Source organism: Hakea prostrata, chromosome 7 (assembly GCF_041222555.1).
Source record: "Hakea prostrata isolate BN-2017 chromosome 7, UWA_Hpros_2, whole genome shotgun sequence".
Lineage (NCBI taxonomy): Eukaryota > Viridiplantae > Streptophyta > Magnoliopsida > Proteales > Proteaceae > Hakea > Hakea prostrata.
This window is the reverse complement of record NC_142606.1, coordinates 72,103,258-72,129,353: the sequence shown is the minus strand read 5'-3', so window position 1 is coordinate 72,129,353 and position 26,096 is coordinate 72,103,258. Positions and strand designations below refer to the sequence as shown.

At 38.1% G+C, this 26,096-nt stretch overlaps 2 protein-coding genes across 2 annotated transcripts; both read left to right on the top strand.

Annotated features, from left to right (window-relative positions):
- The first annotated feature begins 1,731 nt into the window (after positions 1-1,731).
- Positions 1,732-12,357, top strand: LOC149011991 (peroxisomal (S)-2-hydroxyacid oxidase GLO4-like). Its single transcript, XM_089162324.1, has 12 exons — positions 1,732-2,069; positions 3,822-3,969; positions 4,046-4,170; positions 4,475-4,521; positions 4,596-4,673; positions 4,822-4,946; positions 5,124-5,181; positions 5,278-5,340; positions 7,204-7,273; positions 7,776-7,876; positions 8,507-8,611; positions 11,718-12,357. The coding sequence occupies exons 2-12, from the start codon at positions 3,827-3,829 to the stop codon at positions 11,895-11,897; spliced, it is 1,095 nt and encodes a 364-aa protein (XP_089018450.1). The 5' UTR covers positions 1,732-2,069; positions 3,822-3,826; the 3' UTR covers positions 11,898-12,357.
- Positions 12,358-13,655: 1,298 nt separating this feature from the next.
- On the top strand, positions 13,656-26,082 carry LOC149011990 (P-loop containing nucleoside triphosphate hydrolases superfamily protein). The gene is made up of 10 exons (XM_089163463.1): positions 13,656-13,936; positions 14,088-14,160; positions 14,274-14,383; positions 15,087-15,230; positions 18,434-18,542; positions 18,667-19,040; positions 19,120-19,193; positions 19,462-19,766; positions 22,128-22,374; positions 25,426-26,082. Exons 1-10 carry the CDS (start codon positions 13,846-13,848, stop codon positions 25,666-25,668), a joined length of 1,770 nt encoding a protein of 589 aa, XP_089019589.1. The 5' UTR covers positions 13,656-13,845; the 3' UTR covers positions 25,669-26,082.
- The last annotated feature ends 14 nt before the right edge of the window (positions 26,083-26,096 follow it).

Below are 26,096 nucleotides of genomic sequence, written 5' to 3'. Positions count from 1 at the left end.
GTTAATTGAAGAGATAGATTAATCATTCATTCCAAGTAATGTGTCAACATTTTCTAGTGTCACTGTTTGTTCTTCTCTCGACTGAAGCTTTTCTCGAATCTCTTAGTAAATATATTTTCTATAAAATAAAAAAACAAGTGTCAACATTAACAAGAAAGATGATTACTCACGACTCAATAGTGGCATTTGGCATGATAAATGTAAGAAGGCAATTACATATCTTTTTATCATATAAATAACGATATTTAAGACTATAAGGTTAAGGATTCGAATCTAAAGGCAAATCCAAAAATATATTAATAATAGTTGGATCATCTACCCCTGAGGTGAAGGTAAAGAATTATGCATCCGTCAGTCCATCACACTCCTCTGCCATACATTTAAGTGAAAATTTCAAGTACATCGTAAAGGTAACTAGCAAAAATTACCGATACCCCATAAGTATTTCAAATTGGCAATGAGTCCTGTCTCAAATGTCTCTTAAATTTACATAATAATACGCTTCATTAACCAATTCTATTAAGTCATGATTATATAATTCCTATATTACCTTTAGTCCATGATGACTTTATAATGTAGTCCTTAGTAAAATAGAATCCCAAATTTCACATTTTTTTTTGGTGTCTGAGATTCATCCAGGCCAGTTTGCAAGTACCTTGATCACATCCTTAGAGTGAACTTTGTTGTCTGCAAGGGTCGAACCCATGACTTCTTCACTGAGAATTGTGGATCTTACCATTCTACCAACCCTACATTGACAAATTTCACATTATTTATTCATCCACGAGTTTCGTCTTACTTCTTTATTTGTTGTTTTATATTATAAGATATAGAATAATACAATTAAGGGATTTTTGTCATTTTTTTTTACCTATTTAATGATTTTTATGTTAATTTTTTTTACAAAAATAAATTTCATTCAAAAGGAGGGCAAGAAAGACATGTATCCTGATTATACAAGTTCTGGAGCCAAGGATCGAAAGTTGCCTAGAGATTGTCCTACTTGCTAAGGACAAGGCTCTCTTTGCTAAGAAAATTGCTTGGGTGTTGCGTGTTAAATGCGAATACTGCATAGCATATGGTGGATATCGAAACTAGGATCGAGATTTCGATCTTGACCTTTCGTTTCACAAAATTTATTTTTTTACATTTGTGCGAAATAAGCGGTCGAGATTGAAGGTATGTTACCCATTAATTACACGACATCCAAGCAAGATCCCTTACAAAATCATTTTTTTTGCTGTGTGTGGTGAAATTGCAATGGTAGAGCATCAACAATTACAAGAAATACAAGAAGAAACGTTAGAATCAAAGGAGGTTTGAAGGCTTCTAATATTGAGTCTGGATGGATGATATGCTCTCCCGACGCTTTCTGGCCACAAAATATTGGGGACCTCAGATACTACTGTGGTCCCATTCCTTTCGAATTTCTTAATTTCTTTTACTTGTGGGCTCTACCAATTTTGTGGCTAAGATGCGTCCGGGAGCAGAGGAAATGATCCAAAGTATAATATCTTCCACAGTGCTAACTGCAAAAACAGTGGAGGCCCACGAAGCAGTCAACCAGCGTTGCAGAGGTGCACTGCCCCGCGGCCAGACAGAGAGAGACACACAGAGGTTAGAGGGAGGGCCTCAAGAAGGATGACCTCCGCATTCGGGAAGAAACAAACGTCTTTTCGCATGCAATCAGCAATGCATTATGGCGGCCCCAGGCACCGCATGCAGCATAGCATGGCAGAGTGAATAGTCATGATCACTCCAACTTTTTGGAGTTTTAAGATTTCAAGATCAGAGATTCTTCAGAAGCGCAATATTGCCACAGAAAAAGTGGCAAAATGTGAAAATGAAGTGAAAAACTCGCATTTGATCTGCAAGTCGCCATGGGCCTTGGCACTATGCAGAAATACACTCCCTGCGTCATTGCCTGGTTATTGTCGTGACTCGTCATCACTATTTTGGAGTTTATATATTTATATATATGGCTTTCCGCTGTGTATTTGTCTCATAACACTAACTGGAAGTCTCAGTGGTCTTTCTTCTGAATAGATCTTACCAGTTATTCTGATCAGGTATGCTTCTTCTTTGTCTTCGTTAAGCTCTCTCTCTTGTTTTTCTTTTCCTATCCTAAAGTCAGAAGCCATTTAAGTAAGGGGATAAAAGGAAGAATACTACAGTCTCCCTGTTTTGAATATGTTTGCTGTTTCTGTTACTATAATTCGGTGTTTTTCAATCCTTAGCGATTTCTGGGGCTTTGTTTTTTCGTCTTCTTAATGTCCTAGTTGCTAGATCTTCAGGAACAGGAACCTTGCTAATTATTTCAAGTTTGGCTTCACGTTCTAGATATCAAATTTGATGGTTCTTTATTAAAAATTCTGCCTAGTCGTGTCCTGTTTCAGTATATATGCTTTCAGTGAATGATTCCGTGTATGACGAAACCTGCTTTTCTTTGGTTTTTTAGATTAGATTCCCAAGATAAATTTCTGATAACCACATGGTTTGATATGTTGTGCAGAACTTTTGCATCTATTTTCTTTAGTATTTGGGTACCTTCCAGTATTCTTTGTTTATTTAGGATTCTCTACCTAAATAAAACTGTAATAGTAGAGTAAGAATAGAATTCCTTGTCAGACTAGAAATTCTGAAATACTTTTAGCCTCAAGTTCTTATTCTTCTCTTGGCACTGTTGCTAATGCCTAAATGCTGCATCTGCATGCCTCTGTAAATTTATTTGTGGATAAAAGATTCAACCTAAAGGTAGGACTGACCAGAGAATGCAATGAAATGTGTCCTCACATTTCTCCTTGAGAAATTACATTCAATTGGCAAGGGCCAGAGATTCTATTTCCTTATGTACACGGATATTTCCTTAAATTTAGGGATACTAGAAATCAAATTAAGAAACAATACCTTCCTTTGCATTGGGTCTTGTTGCATTCAGGTTTTAAATCTAAGATTTTGAGGCAGAAAATTAAAGGACAAATACCCAGAGTTAAAGAGTTTGCAAATAAAAGACTTGTTTCTTTCTGAAGTTTGTTCTCTAGCGTGAGTTTGATTCCTTTTCTGGTAGTGTGGGAGATGTCTTGTTTCAGTCAACTGCCAAATGTTGCTAAAAATACTTTTTCTTTCCCCTGAAAATGCATATTAATATAGATGAACATACATTTGGCTACTCTCCAGCTGACTGGCAGTTTAGCAATGATGGTTTTTCATTGTATACTGTTATTTTTTTTCTTTTTTTCTCCCTAATGAAAGGGCAGTTGTTGAGACGACCGTATTGCTCCACTGCAACCTAGTGGTCCTTGGCTCAAGTCAAGAAACAGCCTCTCAATGAAGTGGGGGTTTGTTCTGTGTATATTATGACCCTTGCACTGGTGAAAGCCTTGTGTATTGGCTATGCCTATTACTTCCGATGAATTCATTGTGGTCTTGCAGAGTATTCCTTTGAATAGTCAATTCAAACCAAATTGTAAATAATAATTTGTGAGGTGGATTATCTTAGGTTGCTATGGGGAATTTTAATTGTTGCCTCCAATAGAGCTTGATTGGAGGCAAGGATCCATGTAGTCCACCACATTTAGTTGGGATGAGTTTGAATAGTTGTTGTTGTTGGTGAATTTTTATTGTTGAAATTCATCGTGATATTTTCCCAATTCCAAATTAAATGTATTATTGGAAGGAGGAAGTAGAATAAGATATTCCATTTTAGTTCAACTATTGTGTTCTAAAATGGAATGATTGCTTGGTTGAAAGTTGTGTGACCTCCTATCTCACTGCACTAGTTGGAAGGACATACTCCTACTGATATAATGGTCATGTTCCAGGAGAAATGGCTGCTGAACCTGTTAATGTGAATGAATTCCAAGCATTGGCCAAGGAAGCTCTTCCAAAGATGTACTATGACTTCTATACTTCAGGTGCTGAGGATGAGTACACACTGAGGGAGAATGTGGAAGCATATCGTAAAATTACGTAATATCTCTGACTTATTAACTGGTAATGTAGTCAATGGGTTTCACCATTTTACTCAGATTTTATGTGTTCTCAGGATACTTCCAAGGGCTCTTGTGGATGTGAGCAGAATTAATCTTGCAACTACAGTACTAGGTCACAAGATTGCATCACCCATTATTGTTGCCCCCACAGCAAAGCATAAATTAGCTAATCCTGAAGGTTTAAATCTTCTTCTTCTTTATTCTTTATTTTTTATTTTTTATTTTTTATTTTTATGGGGAGGTTGGGGGGGGGGGGGGGGAAGGCATGCAAAGGTTCAGTGCAAGTGGTGCATGATCATCAGGCATTCGATGGGAATGAGAAGGGGTGTACTATATATGGTCATGTACACCCACTGGTTGAAGTACGACTGTGTATATACATGGTCGTGCGTGATAAGCTTTCCCTTTTTTTAATTATTATTATTATTATATGAGGTGCATTTGTAGCTCTGAATCAATTTGAGATTTTATGTTCATTTCAGGAGAGGTTGCAACAGCGAGAGCTACTGCAGCATGTAACACTATCATGGTATTAAAATAACCTATTCTTCAACCTCAATTACTTATTTCAAATACATGAATGCTGAAGTTGTACAGTTGTAGGTGCTATCCTTTATGTCTACCTGCAGTATGGAGGAGGTTGCAGCCAGCTGTAATGCTATTCGGTTCTTTCAGTTATATGTACGCTATCCTTCAGAAGTTTTGTTTAAATTATGCCAGTTACATCCTCCATGTTTTATTGTCAAATTTCTAATATTTATGGATATGTTAGTTACCATGGACTTCTCTAATAGTTTGATCTTTGATTTTGATCTTTGATCATGAATAGGTAACTAAAAGACGGGATATTACGGTAAATCTAGTGCAGAGAGCTGAAAGAAATGGATATAAGGCTATTGTCCTGACAGCTGATACACCAAAGATTGGTAGACGGGAGGCAGATATAAAAAACAAGTGGGACTTCAATCTGTTTGTTTCCTTTATTTTCACATGATTCCTCTCCTTCCATTTTTCGTCTCCTCATATATTTGATTATAAAAAGTTAATTTTCATGGTATGAGATTTTGTAGCCATATGTACATAACCTAAAATGCTGCTCTCATGTGGACCATATGGTAATACCTTCTGCAGAATGATATCGCTTCAGGCAAAGAATCTTGAAGGTCTCTTATCTACTGCATCTTCAAGTGTGAGTGTAATGCTTGTGTACAGCAAATCAAATATTAAAGAAAATAAATAAGATATTAGTTTGTTTTATCTGCTAATATTTTTTTGTCCTTTGCAGAAAGAGGGTTCTAATCTTCAAGCTGTTGCTGCTGAAATTTTTGATCAATCTCTGAGTTGGAAGGTAGGAACCAACCAATTTTTGGAATGCCTAAACCCTTTACATTCCATTTGGATTCGCAGGGGAATAAAAACAGCACAAAGAAATATTAAGCCGGGGGGGGGGGGTGAAAGAGAGAAAACATTACATTGACAATATCAGGTGCAATATGTTTTCCTATAAGGTCACAGCTTTGTCTTATTCTGATGAGATTCCATTAGTTATACATATATATCTTTAGTTATTTATAGATCAATTTAAATGGCTATAAGCATGTGAGACATTTGGTAGTGACAGAAGAAACAGGGGAAAAAGTTAAGATTCACAATGCACCAGGTGAACCCTCCCAAGGCCCCATCCTTGCCCATTTGCTTCTCAGGGCCTGCGGGCCCTTCACTAGGCCCTGCGGCCAATGCCCCTGCTCCCAGGTCCCCCTCCCAGCCCAGTTTGGCCCAACCCATATTATCCCCCCCCCCAGCCCCAACAACTACAACCTTCCTCCCTCCCCTGGCCCACCTACGCCCCTCCATCTCCCTCATTCCCCCTCTCTTGATGCCTATCCGACCATCCCTTCCTCCTCCCCTCTGTTCGAGCACGAGGACTCTTCCTCCTTTGAGACCCCTTCTCCCCATCTTTGGAATTGTAGGCGAAGTAGCTGGTCTACTAGAGGTTGTCACAATTTAGACCAGACTTTGTGGTGAAGCTCCGTCCTTATAAGAAAAAGAAGAAGAAGAATAAAAAACGTGAGATTGGTTTTTTCTTTGCCTCAGGCTTAGGGCTCAGGTGTTGCTTGTCTTTTGGTTTTTCTTGAGCTGCTTTGCTTTGGTCTGCTTGGCTCAGTTGGTCTCTGCCCTGTTTCTTATATCTCCCCCTCCCCTCTTTCCCCTTTTGGTTAGGCTGCGTTTGTTTGCTGGATTTAAGGTGGGGTGGGAAAATTCTTGAAAAAGCAAACTTTTCCTTTAAATCCTAAAAATGTAGTTTGTTTGGTTGCTTGGGGTGGGAAAGTCAGAGACAAGTTTATTTAATTTAAGGAAACTTGTCTGGTGAGGTGGCAAGCCAACTTTCCCACCCCAAGCATTTTCAAAACCCCACAAAATGTGGAAAAGTAAAAAGTGGGACATACAATTAACACTTCCACAAAATCCCTTCCTTTCCTTTCCTTCTCCCTTACCCCACTACACATGGGGCCCACATTTTTTTCCCCCCACCCCACCTTTGCAAACAAACGCAGCCTTAATGAATTCTTTCATTCATCCAGAAAAACACTACCTCAATGATTATCTTATTGATTATCATAGTTCCAGTAAACTTTTTACTTCAAAAGAGATGTTATGTTGATTGTCTTTACATGAGTAGGATAATCAGGTTCCTTTTCTTTTGCCAACCAGGTAGGAAGTATTGCCAGGAACAGGTTGGCTGACTCATGATAAACTGCATAAAATGAGTCAGCAAAATTGTACCACAGTGGTGCAAGTATTTATGTTTTGGATTTTTTTTTGAACTTTGTCAACAAGTGAAAACTAAATCCAGAGGTTCCTTGTCTTCAACTATAAATGAACCACATACTGCATCTTCATTCTTGTGGCAGTATATCCAAAAAAAAACTTGATTTTTAGTTGTTCAATCATAGTTCTGGATTCTGCTGTAGAAGGTACTTAAGAATCTTTGTCCTACAGGCTAACGTTACTGAAGTCTGCTAGTATTACCTTTTGTATTGTTTAAGTTATGCAGTTAGTAATTACTCTTCTTTTGTTTGTAGACCATCTTATTGTGGTATGACATGTGAAGTAGAGAGATCTTCATTATCAATTTATTAAGCATAACATCATTACATGAAATCCTGTTTTTGTGTTCCGTTTGACTTATGAGACATCACCATCATTGTAGGACATTGCTTGGTTGAAATCTATAACCACCTTACCAATTTTGGTCAAGGGCTTGCTCACTGCAGATGATGGTAAGCTCATGACTTCTGAAATCTCTGTTTATCTTATGCTTTTCTCTATAGACACATGAACTGGATAGTTGGAGAGGGTTTGTGCTAAAGCATGCTGTTGGTAAGAACTGATTAAGAATGCTTTGCTACACAGCTTTGATGTGTAGCAGCTGAAGTTGTAGCCCAGAATGGGCTCTCTTTTTAAATTAAGATTCATCCTTACGCCACTAGGCAAATAAAAATTTCTCAAAATTTGTAGACGGCTCTGTTTTTCCCAGTCAAAACTACTTCATTCCAAAAATTACACAGAACAGTTGCTCCTCTTTTATGTGTTCTTTCCCTTCTTTCTTATTTATGATGATTATTCCCCCTTGTCCAAGTTTTGTTGAATGGGCTTGATTTAATCTCCATTGAGTTCCATTTGATAAATATTTGAAACGATCTTATCACAGGATAGGATTCTTTTCTTTGTTTCATGTTTTTTTAATGGATTTTTGATAACTTGATGTGTTCATGTTTGCAGCCATAAAAGCTGTGCAAGCAGGAGTTGCTGGGGTGATTGTATCCAACCACGGTGCACGCCAGCTTGATTATGTCCCCGCCACAATTAATGCTCTTGAAGGGGTAACCTTAGATCCTACTTGTAAAATCTACACAATTGAACTAATATTTTTTCCCAATTTAATGCAGTTAGCACATGAATTCTGTTCTGCAACTTGACTCCATAATTTATTTAGGGCCATATTCAACAACAAGAAGAAGCCTTGTCCCAACTAAATGGGTTCGGCAACATGGATTCTTGCCTTCCAATCAGCCCTGTTTGAGGCCATATAGATACAAGGCCTAAGCTATGCATATCCTTTTTGACCACTTCTCTTGAGGTCATCTTTGGTCTGCCCTTAGCTCATTCAATTCCTTCAAACTGAATTAAATCACTTCTCCGTACAGGGGCATTTACAGGCCTCCATTCAACAGGATTGTGCCCCCTCAAATGACTTTCTCGTTGCTCATCACTTAGCGGAGCTACTTCAAACCAGCTCTACTATGATCATTCCTTATCTTATCCTTAGTTTTGCCACTCATCCATCTTAGCATCCTCATTTCCACTGCATTGAGTTTGTCTACATGATGCTTCTTAGCACTAAGTTTATTTAGGGCCATATTCATTGTTAATAATACCTTATTTTGGAAAGCCTTAGCTCTGGCAAGTGGAGGCAATTGATCCTTTTCTTCTTCTGATTCTGGAAATTGTAGGTTGTTCAAGCTGTAGGAGGAAAAGTTCCTGTTTTCTTTGATGGTGGAATCCGGCGTGGAACAGATGTCTTTAAAGCCCTAGCTCTTGGCGCTCAAGCAGTTCTTGTAAGCTTCTTTCTGTTAACTATGCAGTCATCTCCCACAAAAATTTCATAAGACGGACTTTTTATGAGCAGTTTTTGTGTATTTTATGAGGAATGGTAAATGAAGGATGCTGTAATGTTCCTTCATCCTCAATTGTGGTGCATATCCCCCTGGGGGGGGGGTATGATTTGCTATTGTGGGCTACCTAGAGAATACTAGAAGAATGGGAAGAAGAAAGGAGGAGCTGGAATTCATGTTCACACTTAGATTTACTAACAATCTCATTAGTCCATATCTTTAGTCTGAGTTTACTCTATGTTTACAATGGATAAATAGGAAACGGCCTTGCATCGGAATAGAAACCAACTGAAATAAGAAACTAGCAAACTAGACGCTAAGAAAGAAAAACTACAGAGGTGATCTCACATAATTTACTCAAAAACCATTAAAAATGAAGTAAATAACTTATTATTAAACTAATTCCAGCCATTTTGGACAGAAAGCTCTTCGACGGGTTCTTTTTTGGGCTTTAGGTTTCCAAAAGAATCATTACTTCCAACCAGTCCACTCTACCTACAGCAGATCTCCTCTTCTGAAAGAACTCGACTATGTCAAGTTTGGAAAAGGATTGAGGAGACCATATGAAACAATCAACGGGAGAAGGATGATCCTGCTACATTATTGAGCTTAATGCTACTTAGGTCCTTGGAAGAAACTTGGAGGCTTTGTTCTCACTCTTGAAAGGGTAGGTATTCACATACTTACAACCTTGGACCTTCTTATCAAATAGCATGGTAGACCAAGAAGAATATGATAGACATTCAGAAGGAGAGTGTCATACTATACTGTGTCCTTGAGTTCACCAATAGAATAGGTGACCAAACATCTATTAGTAAGTGGATTTCTTATGTGCTCTCCTATTCAGCATTTTTACTTTTTATTTTCCCCCTTGAGCTTCTGTTATTGTTCTTTTAATCCATTTTCTAAATCATGGTTGGCCATACCTGTTTTTAAAGCTGCTTTTCCTATTCTGGTTTATATCAGGGCTCTCTCAAATCCAATGAGATTGATCTGAAATTTTGTGGATTACTTCTTTCTATCATAATATCTTAATATCCAATACCTTAGTTCTTTTTTTTTTGAAGGGGGGGGGGGGGATACATTCTCTGCTCTAATCCATATGCACTTTTTTCCTAGTAGAGGTAGCATTGTGTCATTACCCCTGGTTTCAACTTTAGAGCTCTGCAGTAATTTTTCAGCTGATAAATTCACTGCCAAGGTCACTGGACTTGAAAGTCAGGACCATTTGAAGAGTACCGTTTGAGTTATTGATTTTCTCACATGGGTCTTCCATTCTGATTTTGTTTTCTGGTTCTCTGATTTATTCTGTACTATTTGTTCTGTATTGTTTGATGCATCTAGCAGATCCAGTCCCTTCATTCCTTTTCTGTTATGACTGAACAGATGAGATTTTCCATCAAATTGGTGTTGAGCTATATCCAGTGAGGGTGGTAATCTCATATGGTTAGGGTCAATATCTCAAAGGACATCACCTGTATGGACTATAACTAGAATTTAGAGAGCAGGACTGGAAGAGTAAGATGACAAACTAGAATATAGAAAAGCCGAATGGGCGGACAAAGGAGATGATCTGCCTACTTTAGATTTCACCACTGACTTGAGAATCCTTTTCAAGCAGCTCCTGAATTCACAGCAGCCATTATGCTCGGAAAACTGAACTCCGGTTAATCAGAAGAATGTGGGTTAGGGCATAGACACTTACATTTATATATATAATTCATAAGTTGACCTCATCAGTTATTTAACCTGGCGTCGAGGGTGACAAAGGATGCTTGGCTGCACGGCACCTGCACCCCTACACAGAAGGGAGAAGTGACTATCTGGCCCTGATGAAATGAAAATCTTCACCACTGTTGGATGGTCCTTGTGCACTCTCATTGGCCCCCGTGCTGGTGCAGAGGCCATGTAACCTGGCAGTGTTCCTGTGCCATTTGATCTATTAAGAGTTTTCATATCATGTGCTGACTTTATCATGTATTGCACTGGACTTTCTATTCAAATCTTCCATTCTATTGATTCTTGTTGAAATCCTTTATCCAAAGTTTCAGTGACAAGATCAATGACTAATTTGGTCAACTACATCCTATCCAAACCCTGCCTACCCACTAAGAGAAAGTAGGTGGTGCAACTTATCATGCCAATGCCAAACCAAAAGCCAGACCCACTGACATTTTTCTGCAAGGTCCGGAAAATCCTACCTAATCTATGCTGAACAGGGTCTTCAAGGGTCCATGAAGTACAGCATATCCACTTTAAAGGATCTGCTAATTTTCATTATTCAGACTGGATCAACTATTGTTATGTTATAAAGTTATGCCTGCGAGTTGTATGCTCGAGTTGCCAACAACAATCAAATCTTCCCTTCCACATTGGCTAGACTCAACTTCTAGTGAATATAATAAGGCTGGGTGTCCCTAAGGTTGAACCTTTAGTTCAAAATGGCTTGCATGAAATTGTAGAGCCAGATGGTTGTCAGAAAGAGTAGTGAGATTTAACTAATTGGTATAAATATGGTAAAGGGTTGAGAAAATAGAAAATTTAAGGCAATATCACAAAGAATATCAAGACAGTGCAATTGGGTTCTATCGGATCAGAATTGGTTAGGCAGGTTTTTGGTCATAGCTTCTCTGGAAATGTTCCTTTAAAATGTTCGTGTCTTTATCTAGAATTAATTTATCTGGTCCCTTTAAGATGTTCATGTGATTCTTTAGAAATAATTTTATACTCTTCTGTATTATAAACTGCTACATATGAAGTACATAATGCTGGTTTTATTGATGGTCGGGTACTTATTCCTTCAAAACTCTTGCTCTTGCCAGTGTTGGAACTGATTCCAATTCTTTACCAAGGATTGTAATAAAGTCCCCTAAGAACTAAACACCTCAAAGTCTCCCTCATCTTTTCTATGGTTCAAGACAAACACCGGCTTTTTTTGTAGGGAATTTATATCAAATTAAAAGCTTAATCTATGTTATGACCTGTTTCTCTGTCATTCTCAACCCACAGTTTCTCTAACATTGTTGGCTGTATTCCTTTATTTGTTTAGGTTGGAAGGCCTATAGTTTATGGACTGGCAGCAAAAGGGGAACAAGGAGTGAAACGGGTCTTGGACATGCTCAAGGATGAGCTAGAACTTACCATGACTCTTGCTGGTTGCTGTAATGTGAAGGATATTACTAGGAGCTGTGTAAGCACAGATCGTGATCGGTTCCGAGCTATGCTTTAAGACAATGCATGACAGAATAAAACAATGTCGCTTGATCACTGAACTTGTTCAGTAGTTCTATTCAAGTAAAATAAAAATAAATCGATCTAGTCTGTGGGCGTGGATAGGGAGAGGTGCTGAGAATTTGAGATGTAATGTGGATGTATTGTAGTTTTTGTTTACTATACTTCTATTTTGATGTCATTTGTATTGTCATGGGACTCTCCCTACATTGCTCAAGTGCAATTTGAGGCAAATGAGGGATCCCTTCTAAAATCTGATTATAGGGGAGGGGCATTTATGGCATATCAGCTCCCTGTGTGAACAGTGAATGCAATAGAAGTGTGCAACTTCGTTTTGTGCTGATGTTGTACACAGATATGATGCAAATAAAGATTCATAAGACTTCCCAGAAGAGCACTCTGTTTCATGTATCGTTTTGTCTTTCCGCAGGAGGGAAACAACAAATATACAGGGTTTTTAACTATCCATATTTAACTGCTCTCTTTCATTTTCTTTTGTTCCAGCTTCTTCCATCTCATGTTTGGCTCCTCTTCTTGAAGGTAATCTTCCAATGAGTGTTCAATGACTTGTAGGATTCATCCATGAGTAATATTGCAATTCAAGGGCGTTTGTCGGATTTATCTTAGCTTTTGGATTAAAATATTACACGTGACGAAATCTTGAAATTCATTGGGTGAACTTCTCCATGGAGAGGTTCCAAACTCCTCCCATCTCTTGCTTTCTCAAGCATTCTCCAGGAATGATAGACATTTTGTATATCTTTATGTCAATCTCAAGAAAGCAAAAGCACAATTAAAAGTGAGTTGAGTACAACAAAGGGGGAAATTCATAGACGGAAGAACGGTTGAATAAGGAAAATCAAGAGATTGAATGGTTAAGTATAAGAATCAAGAAATGAAGGGTTTCCAAATAGTTTTATCCGATGGGTCAGCCAAATAATGTTATGTAATTTACTTGATGCATAATAAGCTTGAAGAATGTAGGACACATTTAATAACCTACCAAGTGTTTTTTTTTTGGTAAGAACCCACCAAGTGTTTATGCTTAAAAAAATATCATTAATTGTTTTAATTATTTCTGAAAGTAGAATACCTTTTTACGCGTTCAATAAAACTTGTTTTTGGAAGCAAAAATGCTACCAACAGGATTTTAACAGAGTTTTTATGTTTAGAATACTAGATTCATCTTCTCTAAATTCTTTACCAACTTTTAACTTCAAAAAGTTGACACAAACAATGCCATCAAAAGTGTTTCTTAAAGCAAAAATTTCATTCAATAAACTTTACTTTTGGAAGCAAAAATGCTATCAGGGTTTAAATAGAGTTCTTATGTTTAGAATGTCGGATTCCTCTTCTTTAAATTTTTTACCAATTTTTTTTTTGGGACAAATGGGCTTAAGCCAGGAGATGGGAATATTAATATGCCTTAACAGTAGTCGAACCCACGATCTCTTCACTAAGAGGTGTTGGTTTCACCACTAAAACAGCTTTGCGTTGACAATTCTTGACAAAGACAATGCACCAAAAGTGTTTCTTAAAGCTAAAATTTCTCTAAATTCCAATTTATATTTCAATTGTCACCAAAATTAAAATAATTTTTTCAACCCTTTTTTTTTTTTTTATTTATGGAATTAAGATATAACAAAATTTTTTTTTTAAATGAAAAAAAAAAAAATTCAAAACAGCAGTCAATTTAGCATTTTTATAATTTGGTGCTGTGCTGCACGGCAGCGAGAACGGCACAGGCGCACATCGTCCCAGTCCCTGGTTTTTCTAAATAGCTACCACAGATTCACAATTTGGCAGTCGAACCGAACCGAAGGAGGAAACGGATAACGGCCATAAGGCTTATTTCCCGCGCAAGTTCTAAAACCCTAATAAAGAGCTTTTCCAGTGGTTTAGCAGCAAGTTTGAGCTTTTCGCTCACAGAAGCAGAAGAAACTAAAATGACGAAGAGTCATGACGGGAACGAAATCTTCGCTTCTTGCTCTTTTTCCTCTACCGGGCTTGATTCAAAAGTGTGCGAACAGCTCCGAGGTTTTACTCTCACTTCTTGTTATGTTTTTCTAGATCGAATCAAGTAGGGAGTGTGCCACGAATTTTATAATCGACCTAAAATCTTCTCATTCTCTGTATACTTTTGTTATTGCCATTCATCTAAATGGTCCTTTACTGTAATTCGTCACAGAGAGACTTGGATTTGGAGTTCCGACGCTTGTTCAAGCTCAAGCGATTCCTGTTATTCTCTCCGGTCGACATATGTATCCTCTTTGTTTCGGGTTTTTGAAGTTTGTTATCGTTTTCAATTGGTCTGTGTTCTCTTTTACTTTGCGCATTTGATTGTCTTGTTTATACTTTGACGTTATTCTATTAGACTGGTTAATGCGGCTACAGGCACTGGGAAGACTATTGCTTATCTTGCTCCTATCATTCATCACCTTCAGATGTATGACCCTCGCATTGAAAGAGCCGATGGAACTTTTGGTAAGTGGTCTTTCGAAGTAAAGCATCTCTTTTACTGTTTTCCCCAAGCAATAACTTTGGTTATGTGGTTGACTTTCGCTTCTCTTGCAAGTCCATAACTTTGATATACTGGTCACTTATCTCAGCTGTTGTTGCGCACAGTGCACTTAATATAGTTCTCAGAGTGCCTAGGCAATCCAAGTTGTTGAAAGGGGCCTAGACATAAATTGAAACGAACAAGCAACTCCTTGACAACTATGCGGGTAACCATTGGGGCAACACTTACGTTAGATCATGTTAGATCATGTTAGATAGACATGTGGAAAAGGGGAAGAAAAAGAAAAAGGAAGATAGAAGGCATTCCATAATGTAAAATCAGATGAATATGCAGCTCATGGTTATTAGGTTTTGTTTTTTTTTTTTTTTTTTTCTTTTTTCCCCGGATAAATAAGCAAAGCTGTATGTGAATTTCCTTTCACTACATTTAAGTTTATCAGTGTTCTTCTCTTCTTTCTGATTATTACCCTTCTTTCAACTGAATCATCCAGTCTAACACTATCCAATAAACATAAAAAAGCCCTTGATGGCATTCTTTTTCATACACAGTTACATTTATTTATTTTTACTGGGTGATGACATATTGATTTGTCATTTTTCTACTATCTTATTATTACCTTTGGATGAAAGAGAGACATGGATTCATGAATTGAAAATTTGGGAACAGCGTTGGTGCTTGTACCAACGCGTGAGTTGTGTATGCAGGTTTATGAAATCCTGCAAAAGTTACTGCACCGTTTTCACTGGATTGTCCCAGGTTACATAATGGGCGGGGAGAACAGGTCAAAGGAGAAAGCCAGGTTGCGCAAAGGTATAAAATACAAACTTTTTTTTTCTTTGACCTCAAATTTGTACTTTCTACCTTTGCTTGAAGCACATAGGCTGTTTCTTGGTTTGCTGTTAAAAACTTGGTCTGCTGCTGTCAAAATGTAGGTTCAACTTTAAAGGCTCTTCAAGAAAAACACCAAAGTTTAGGATTGATTGTCAGGCCAACTCTCTTGGTACCCAGAAAGCTGGGACTCATACACTAGGCTGTGGCCCTTTTCTTTTCTTGTTTTCCCTCTATGCATAAGCACACAATTCTCTAGAGTTCACTGTAGATCTCACTCATTTAGAAAACTGAACTGTGTAATTATATGAAACATACGTTTCACAAATTACAGCTTTAAAATGTGCTGTAGGCATATCTGCTCCTTCCAGATTATAGAAAGCATGGAATAGCTTGCAACTTGAGAAGACATGAAAACCACCAAGTACATACAGGCATGTGGCTTTTGTTGATCTGCAATGTTGCTCTCAATGTATTTCTGCATTGAATATTGTACCATGAGGGCAGGAGTCTGTGTTAAGAGTGGGAGAAGCATAAGTTGAATTGTAGTTTAGGTTAGCCACTGATTGTAATAGACTCTTTGTATGCTTCCGACTAAGAATACGATTGCTTGATCAACCTAAGAAAGAGATTGTTCTTAACAGAAGCATATATTATACTACCCTCTATTATATTCTCCATAACCATCATCTCTGTTGTTCTTCTCTTCTCTTCACAGCATTAGCATGGTTGTCAAAGTGTCTGCCTAGATGTGCAATCTGATGTCGCCTTGCTTGGTGTTGCCTTGGTTTTCATTGCCCTCGATTGCCTTGTCGCCTTGACAACCATGCTTCAAAAGTTTTCATTATTGAGTTTGGGCTTTGTCTTATGGTATGAGAGCAATAAAGAAAGAAATAAAATCTGATTCTTACCTGTTATTTTTTCTTCCTCCTTTTTGATTGTTCCCTTTTATTTTTGTTGTTTATTGTGGTGAGAATGACTGATTTGGTACGACTATGTACAACAGAGGCCTATAAATGCCCCCATACGGAGAAGCTATTTAATCCATATTGAAAGAATTAGAAGTACTAGGGGCAGACCTAAGATAACCTTAAGAGAAGTGGAGAGAAAGGATATGCGTGGCTTATGCCTTGTATCTAGTATGGCATCAAACAGAGCTGCTTGGAAGGCAAGAACCTGTGTAGCCGATTCCATTTAGTTGGGACAAGGCTTGTCGTTGTCACACTATGGTGAAAACAATTATCTCCTAGAGTTTCTTTCCCTTATGGTTGATGCATTAAGGGGAAGTGGAGAGCTAACTTGAAGGGTTTTTCTTTATGAGACGAAGTGTGTTTGAGCATAATGGTCAAATGGACTTGGTCAGTGAAACAACTAAGCTTATGAGCATCTCTTTGCCTGGAACAGAAATTCATATAAAAAGAACCAGATGCTGCATGTGGTACTACAGAAGTGACTGATTAACCAACATGGATTGTTGATCCACTTGATGGTAGAAACTGATTTTCTTTTCACGGGCCTCTCTTTTTTGTGTATCCATTGATCTCTCGGTTGGAAAGGTTCTTTCCGTTGGTATTGTTTACAATCAAGCTTTTCACTGGTGTTCATGGGGAAGGCACTTTTCACTCCTATATTGTGAACCAGAACCAGGATTACTCTAATCTGCAGACCATTGCTATCTCTGTGCATTCCTAGCCATTCAACTAGTGTTATTTTTTTAATGGGTCATTTGCTGCTATTGTTATCTGCAGCGTTACGACATTCCAATAACAAAACCATCATTGAGCCATGATGTTTGCCTACACATGCCTCCTCATGTATCATGGTCATGCCAACAGCTAGTGATGCAGTTATGCATAGGAATTAGGATTTCACCAAAAAAGAATGTATGTAGGCTTTTGAAGTAGTGTTTTAGTGATTGAGTCTAAATAGATTCAGTTTCGAATTGAGAATATGCTCTCTTTTTCATCAGGCAGGGCATGTACTCCCATCCTTGGAGAATAGTTTTGACTTTGGGAAACTCACTGAAGTTGTTTAATGCTGCTGCAAGAGCTGTGTGTACCTCTTTCCCCTCGAGGGTTTCCTCTTCATATTCTTCTTTTTTTTCTTTACCATTCTTCTGTGTCCTATTTTCCTCATTCATAACTTGTTCTAGCGTAAAGCCTGCAGCAGATTAGAACCAAGAGGGAGCCTGCATTTTGTTTATCGCTGTTGATTGGCTCTGCAATTTGGGTCAAAGAAAGTCTACCTACTACATGGAGTCTGAATAAGCTTATCTTAAGAGCCCGGACTGATTCCTGCCTTCTTCAGACAGTTGTGTTGTTCAAAGGTTTCCTGGTTTTCCATCTTAGAATTTTTGGTCTTATTCTATTAAAGGTTGAAGAAGGTAAAAATATTTGAATTTGCGAGCAAGGACAGTTTGCTTATGTGGAGAAAATCCCCTATTTTATTGTTGTTATTCTGATTATCCCCATTGTGTGTTTCAGTTCCAAACTATGGCTCAACCGACATGTTGAATCCTGTACACAATCTGATAATTTATTTTGCCACCATTTACAACTTCATATTAATTACAGTGTTGCTATTTCTAGTTAAAACTTTTGTTGATTTACATCTGCCTGGTTATCCACACTTCCAGATATTCTCCGTTCCCACTTGTGCTTGTGAATTGAGATATCTAATAGTTGGTTGGGCCTGTAAGTAACCAGTAAGGGGTAACCCCACCTGGATCTGCATCAGTTTTACTGTGACAGCCTGGTCACCTGGGCGCATAGCCTGGAAGTTGCCTTGGGCCACCTTGTTACCTGTTAGTATGAGTTATTGTATGGTTTGGCTTTTATTTTTATTTTCCATTATATGAATTTGATTGAAATTCTTGTTTTCATATTCATGAGTATGTTTTTTATATACCTTGTCCTTTCTATATTATATGCTAGTTTTCACATATTAGGTAACTACTACAATTAAGTCACTCCACTGATTTGGATCACTTAGTCACCTTGACAACTATGATTGTTGAAGTTTGTATTGTTGACTTTGACCCTGCATTGATACCACGAAAAGATCTATTTACTTGGCTTGTCAACATGTGTGCCACATTTTTGCTGTTAGTTTTGCAAGTAGATATAGTAAGGAAAGTGTTGCTATCTATTGATACTCAAAATTTTCTGACAAGTGATCATTTGTAGGAATATCCATCCTTGTTGCAACTCCTGGACGCCTTTTGGATCACCTTAAAAATACATCATCATTCGTGTTCATGAATTTGCGTTGGATAGTCTTTGATGAAGCAGATAGGTACATTAAAAACAGTTGCTTGCTGCAATTTAGGCATCAGTGCGATGTCGCTCATCCAATTTTGTCATGATAAGTTTGCTAACATTCTTATAATTCCATATACTCACCCTTTTCAATTGGACAGGATTCTGGATTTGGGTTTTGGGAAAGAAATAGAAGAAATACTTAATTATTTGGGTTCAAGGCAAGGATATGTTAGGAAAGAGAATGAAAGCTCTAGGTTTTCTGAATTTCAGAGGCAGAACTTGCTATTATCAGCAACTTTGAATGAAAAAGTTAATCATCTAGCCAAGATCAGTTTGGATGACCCTGTTATGATTGGTCTTAATAAGAAGAGCACTTTTGAGCAAGGAAACCCGTCACTTGGATCCGTATCTGCTGTGGATAGTCTATCAGAACCTTCTACCCAAAAAAAAGGCCTATCGGAAGGCTTACTATTGAATGGTCCTGGTGGAAACTATAACCTTCCATCTCAGTTAGTTCAGAGATATGTGAAAGGTACAGTTTGTTGATAGAACTTGTGATGCACTAATTTTTCTTTTTGGGCATTTTTCTAATTACTTTCCCTCATTTGCAGTGCCTTGTGGTTCTCGGCTAGTAATACTTCTATCCATTCTTAAAAGTATTTTTGAAAGAGAAGCTTCCCAGAAGGTGACCTTTTAAGCCATTTGCTGCTGTTCTGACGTATGATTTTTCATATTCTATGCCCCATGAGATACATGCTTCATAAAAAAATACTTACTCCCACAATGACATTGACAATTAAGGGTATCAGCCATCCTCTGGAAACTTTTGTATTTTTACTTGGACTACTATAAGATCTTAACTTGTTCTGCCTGTCCACTTTGTGCTGTTCAATTTTCAGTTTGAAAAACTTCTTGATGTAATGGTCAAATTTACTTATGAGAATATTTTACAGATTGTGGTGTTCTTCTCAACATGTGATGCGGTAGATTTTCACTACTCACTCTTTAGCCAGTTCCGGTGGCCAACTGATTCAGAATCAGGTGTTGTCCAGAAGCAGCTATTTGTCAAGTTCCGAACTTTCCAGCTACATGGAAATATGGAACATGAGAGTCGAAGGACCATATTTCAGGAATTCAAATCAGAAAAATCGGCTCTTCTTTTGTGCACAGATGTTGCTGCAAGAGGCTTGGATTTCCCAAAAGTTAGATATATTATTCAGTATGACTCTCCAGGGGAAGCTACTGATTACGTGCATAGGTTAGTGTCAAAAGCTTCTAACTGATAGGCTAATTGATATGCCTTCAGAGCAGAATATATTTTTAATCAAATCATGGTTTTCAGGACATCCAAGCGAGAAGGGGTCTTTTTTTTTTTTTTTTTTTTGGGGGGGGGGGGGGGGAAGAAAAGAAAGGCAAGAGTGAAGTAGGCCCCTAGGTGACAAGGTGATCCTACCATGATCAAATAGATTCAAGGCCAATTCTGATATAGGCATAGAGCTAACAGTTTACAGAATTAACATCTGATGCAACCTTGGGATCAAAATTTTTGCTTTTGAGTTGCTATTAGCCCACCCATAAACTCCAATGAATGCACCATGGCATTTCTGCAATTTAGCAGCATAACTCATGACTCTTTTGGATGGTGGATGGATGTATTTCTACATGGATCATGGATTTTGTGCGTTACTCTTGCATAGATGGGCAGAGTGCTTGGTGGGTTTAGTGGAGGACTTCATTTAGTACAGCCTAGTGAGTTATTTGACTTTAATTGGTATTTAGTTTGACCCATGTGTCATAATCAGCCAACGCATAGTTTTCATGTTCGTCATACCTTTGAACCTCCAAAGTTCCCCTTAGTTATTAGGATTATAGTAGGAATACTCTTTCTTTTAGTAGAAAGGGTTTTGCTAGACTCTCCTTCTTTCTTGGCATTGAAGCTTTTTCTCCCTCATGGTAAATCTATTTCTTCTCTCTTGCGTGAAACACCCCCCTTCTCTTTTTTGTATAGTAGTCTTCTACCTTTTTGTTTTGTCTCTCAAGTTAACTCCTATATACATATGAAATATGCCAGGTTATTAATTTTTCTATTTTGCTGAATAACTTTGGTTCTTCATTTATATTATTGAGAATGCTGTTGCCTAGAATTTTAACTCATTTTTTCTGTTAACTCAGTTTATGCTTCTCTCTACTGTAGGATTTTTTTCCCACTTCAATGCTTGGATATTTCTTCATCGTTTTTGTTGTTACCTATTGCTAGTTGCATGTTTAAGGAACTAGGCTAGCATTTATGTTTTCACAACTTTTAATAGACTTGCACTTGGTTATGTGTTATGTTACCATGATCTCCACCCTGTTTTTCCCTTTTTAGATTCTTGTTTAATCTTGCATAGTAACTTAGGATTATCTTGATCCTTGTTTACCTTGTCTAACATGCATGTTTGTCAATTATATGCTTCTGCCCTACTCTTGTTCTGTCTTTAACTTAGGACAATGTCCCCACTTAGAGGATGCCTAACCAGCCCTCGTGGGACCCATAGTCCCTTGAGTTCCCCCTGCCTCATCCTGCTGTTCCTATATGCTGTGTGTTGTGTTCATTGGGATCCTGTTTTATGTAAGAATTTAGTGTTGTTTTCTTGCAACATAGCCCTCTTACATTTTGCAAAGAATGTCTTCTTCCATTAAACGTCTTCAGTGGGGGCCACACCATTGTTCATGTGAACAATATCTCATAGCTGCATGAACAGTGTTTTCATTCTTTTTCTTTTCATGCTTTGATCTATATCAACCCTCCACTACTTGAAAGAGATGTCTATCGGGCCAATGACTTCTCAGGTTATAATGGACTGGGAGCTGTGCAAATTTGCCTCTTGTTGTCTAACATGATCATGTTTTGTCTTTTATATATATAGTTAGTTATGTTAGATAGAGATAGATAGATAGACTGATATATGAAGCTATGAAGCTCTCTTAAAATGTTTTGAATGCACCTTTTCACTTTTACTTGACTGGCTAGCAACATGCACTTTCTCGCATTTAAATTTATGACTTGCATTATTGTATACAATAATTTTCTCTTGTCTCACAAACAAGCTGCTTTGGCCAGCTCCAGCCCAGTGATCAAAATGATGTCTCTGTGATCGGGCTTGATTAACAGGTCAATGGATGTGGCAGGTTTCAAAACATTGGATCTGGGTTGCTCAATACCTATTGTGGCGCTGGTCATTCATTCCTAATTGTCCCCTTTCAGCTTATTTGCATCGACTTTATTTTATTACTCCACTTGCCATGAATTTTTCTCTCTGTCCAGTCCATGTTCCCTTGAAAGGGGCTATGATGCCAATCATGTGATGGACTTGGGGAATATCTTAACTTCAGACTATGCCAACAAACCCAAGCTTTAGCAAATGGCTCCCCACCCCCCACCCCCCACCCCCTTTTTTTTTTTCTTTTTCTTTCTCCTTTCCTGCTCTTACTTCATCTTAAACTTGGGACATTTATGAGCAACTAGGTAACACTACTCAGTAGGGCCTGCTGGTCTGTGGCCTTATCCACACAATCCTGTGCTTTTCATGAACTTATTCTTCTTGGATAGTGTTGCTTAAGTAGTTATATGTTGCAGGGTTGGTAGATCAGCTCGGCTGGGGGAAAGAGGAGATTCATTGGTATTCCTACAACCTGTTGAAATGGATTATTTGCAGAATCTCGAGCAGCATGGTGTGTCACTGAAGGAGTATCCCCTGCTCAAGGTGCTGGACAGTTTTCCCTTGCATGACCAGAAGCACCATGTCAAGAAGTTTGTTTCTTTGGAGATGCACCCATGGGTGCTGTCCCTGCAGAGGGCACTTGAATCCTTCGTCTCAACAGAGGTATAACTATCTTTTATCATTTCTATTAGTTCTTACGCTCCGTTGATGTCTAAAAAGAGACTACCCAGTGCATGATGCTTCTGCCATTGGTGGGTGTTGGTTAACATCTACTTAGTGTAATTTGAGTGTCAATCATAAACTGGATTTTACTCTTTATGACACCTGCTTTTTTGTTACACAATACACTTGTAGATACAAAATGTCTCCTCTTCATTTTAAAATTAAACCGGTAATATGTCCCTTCTTTTTTTCCCTTCAAACCTGACCGTAACTGTAAACACCCCACCCCCCCCCCCCCCCAAAAAAAAAAAAAAAAAAAAAAGAAGAAGAAGAGAGAAGACACCTCCTTTTTATCTGCTGCTCTTTTTCCTTACAAAAATTGAAAATTCAGTCCAACTGAACTCCCCAAATCAAATTGAAAAAGGGATAAGAGTGATGAACAATTTTACCGAGACTGCCTTTTTTTTTCTAACTTAAAAGTATGCTAAAGAAAATTTGTTGGTGATTTCTCAGTTCTATTGATTTTTAGTAGAAATTTTGTTTTTACATGGATATTATGTGGAATTAAATAATAGTTAAGAATGAATTCTTTTGGGGAGTGCTTGATGGGTGGGGTAAGAGGGGACCTCAGCCCCTGCAGAGTACATAGAGAGGTTTCCTGAGGATGTAGACCACCAACAACAGAGGAGGTGGGAGGGGGTGGAATAGAAAGAGAATATAGAAGAAAAGCAAGGAAAGTGTGGAATTCTCTCCCTCTCACTTCTGTGAAAGAAATACAGGGCTCCAGGGACTACAAAGTGATTAAAGGTCTGTGGCTGACAGAATGTTTCCTTTTTGAGAACATTTTTTGTAGATCAATGACCAGTAACCTAAGTCCATAGCAGGAAGGTTATACCCAATTATGTACTTTGTTGGAATATCCTTCTCCAAAAATGAGAACTAGTAAGATTTTGGAATTTAGTAGAATTGATTTGTTTATAGTTCATTAATCTCTAGTTTTAGGTATAAAGTCATTTTTAGGGTGAATTATATCTCATTTATCTAGTACTTGTAGGATGAATTATATCTTGTGATCGTTGGAGAAATGGTAAGAAAGGATGTTTAAGTGGTAGGGCTTCGTCCTAGTATGACTGTAGATAGAGTTGTTCGGAAGACAAAGACCTGTTTAATGGATCCCCCTGTAGATGGATGTTCCTAGGGTGCTGCAATTACTAGAACTTTGACTTCCATTGTTTTCTTCTTTCTTCATTTCTATTTTGACTCCTTTATTTCTCCTCTCTATTACTCTAAACTTTAAAATCCAAGAAGCCAACGCTGTATGGTGGGTTCAAGGTTAGCGTAGTGGTGGTTGTATATCTCATGTACCCGACTAACGTTCAGGGAAATTATATTTTGAGGTACCTCATGTTTTCAAATATGATGTTGGGGGTTCCTCATTTGTCTAAAACTTTTGTTTTCCAATTTACCATTATGGCCCAGCTGCCCATGTATTTGGGTTTGTGCATCTGTGAACCCCTGTTCCTCACTTGCCAATCTTCCCTTTCCTCCCACTCCTTGGCCTTGGCCTTTTCTGCCCCGGGCCTCACCTCCAACCACTTGTGTCACTCTCTGACTGTTGTGGCTATCCATCAGTCAGTCACATCTCAGTCCATGAGATTATTAGTGCCTTTTGGGTAGTCATTTAGCAGATCTACCAATTAGTTAATTTAGTCTATCCTTGACTCCATGACCAATTAAGATATGCTCAATTACTGAAGATGAGGCAATCTATCAAGTGAACCACATGGATGTGACTCTTCTTTTAATAGTAAATGTAATTCATATTTTTTTTTCTCAGTCTTCATATTCTATTTTATTTATTGATTTGTTGACATTGGTTGTCTCAGATTTTGATCCCGACACCCTTGACTTACTGCATAGAGAAGTATTTTCCTTTCTGTTCTATTTATTTGATAAATTCTTTGATATGTAGGATAGGGTACTGTTGGGGTCTTAAGGTAGTGTGTGTTAGAAATTTTGTATGCTTTGCTGAGGATCACCAGTTTATGATGATACGACCTTCAAAAACCCCCTCTTAAGTTGTGTATCCTAAGGCTAATTATCAATATCACAAAGGTGTATCATTTTTCCAAATGTTAAAGCATCTAGTCTACCACAGACAAGATGATATGTCCATTTCATTGCACGCATCTGGTGTACATCCATGCATGTGTACCAGCCTATACTACGCAAATTAACTTGGACTCTCGCCCAAGCATGAAAAGAGTAGGGAGTGCATGGCGCTTTTGCCACTGGTGAGTCTAGGAAGGGTCTTTACACATGCAGCCTTACCCGTGCTTCAGCAAAGAGGAGGCTGTCTCAAACCCTGACCAATGTTCATAATGGAGCAACCTTTGCCTTGCACCAAAGCCCGTCCACTGAGTGAGAGTAGAGTTTAGAATTTTTTTCTTTTTTAAGAAAAAAGAAAATAATAATAATAATTGTCTTCAATTTATCTTGTGAATTTCGGATTCTTACATGGATAACTACCCAACTTTTCATTTTCAGTTTACAATTTATATTGAACTTTTTTTTTGTCTTCAATTCTTTTCTGCCTTAAGAGTTATTGAAGCTGTCTTTCCGTTTGCCTTCCCCCCCGCCCCACCCCACCCCTCTTTTATGTGCGCAAAAGCTTCTCAAGGTGAGGCTCCTGTTAAGTGATCTTCGTAATTATAGTATAATAACATCTTCCTGGTGGGAAGTCTTTAAACAGGTTTGACATTCTGAATGAGATGAATAATTAGGTCTTTGGTAAGTCCATCTCGTCAGGTGTTTCTGCCTCTTAATGTTGTAATTGAAGTTCCATTAGACAGAAAGGGAGAGATGAAAAAGTGGGTAAGAAAAACAGGGGGTGGGGTTGAGGAAAAAACTGGATGCGCTGTGTACTGAATATGCTGTCAAAACGTGGTTATTGTCTTGTGTGAAACTTCAACTTGGATATGCTTTCAAACCATGACATCGGTTATTCAAGTTGTTTTAATCTTGGCATTCTGTTTATGTTGGTTGTTTCAGTCAAATTTGAAGAAGCTGGCGAAGGATGCGTTTTGCTCCTGGATCCGTGCTTATACAGCACACCGTGGTGACCTAAAGAAGATATTTGTAGTGAAGAAATTACACCTAGGACATGTAGCAAGGAGTTTTGGATTAAAAGAACAACCCTCTTTGGTTGGAAGATCATTCCAGATGCAAGCCAAGAAAAGGAAGAGAGATCAAAAACAGAAAGGTATGTCGAAAAGGAAGAAAGGCTGCAAGTGAAACATGAATGTGGAATAATTTTTCAGTTGTCTATCCGGACCTTATCCTGAAGTTGCAGATCATCCGGTTTCACGAGCTAATAGCCTAGCCATTAGCTAATGCATCTGCTGGTCCACGAGTTTGTATGAGCTACCCGTTGCCAACAGCGTTTAGTGCTACGTTTGAAGGGATGGTTGATGGACTAATAATGGATGTGAATTCAAGTTGTTGGAAGGACCACTCTTGGCCTTTGGTTGTTTTCTTACCGATCAGCATAGCCAGTTCCAAGTTGAATACATTTGTTTGTGAGATAAATAGCTCTAAGGTTGTAACCGTAAATTTTTTGCAAGGTCAAAGACTTAAAGACATAGTTGATGTCTTGCGGCCGATCTTTATATTTAGATGGGGTTTTGTTATATGTGTGACTTAATGTGAACTTCACACCTTTT

What these genes read in the sequence shown, in the direction of transcription:
- LOC149011990 (XM_089163463.1), top strand. Translation starts at nt 13,846, where the DNA reads ATGACGAAGAGTCATGACGGGAACGAAATCTTCGCTTCTTGCTCTTTT. An exon ending in AAGAGCCGATGGAACTTTTG is followed by an intron (nt 14,384 to 15,086) that starts GTAAGTGGTCTT and finishes ATTTGGGAACAG; the next exon opens with CGTTGGTGCTTGTACCAACG. An exon ending in GCTACTGATTACGTGCATAG is followed by an intron (nt 19,767 to 22,127) that starts GTTAGTGTCAAA and finishes TATATGTTGCAG; the next exon opens with GGTTGGTAGATCAGCTCGGC.
- LOC149011991 (XM_089162324.1), top strand. Translation starts at nt 3,827, where the DNA reads ATGGCTGCTGAACCTGTTAATGTGAATGAATTCCAAGCATTGGCCAAG. An exon ending in TAAATTAGCTAATCCTGAAG is followed by an intron (nt 4,171 to 4,474) that starts GTTTAAATCTTC and finishes TGTTCATTTCAG; the next exon opens with GAGAGGTTGCAACAGCGAGA. An exon ending in TTGGCGCTCAAGCAGTTCTT is followed by an intron (nt 8,612 to 11,717) that starts GTAAGCTTCTTT and finishes TTATTTGTTTAG; the next exon opens with GTTGGAAGGCCTATAGTTTA.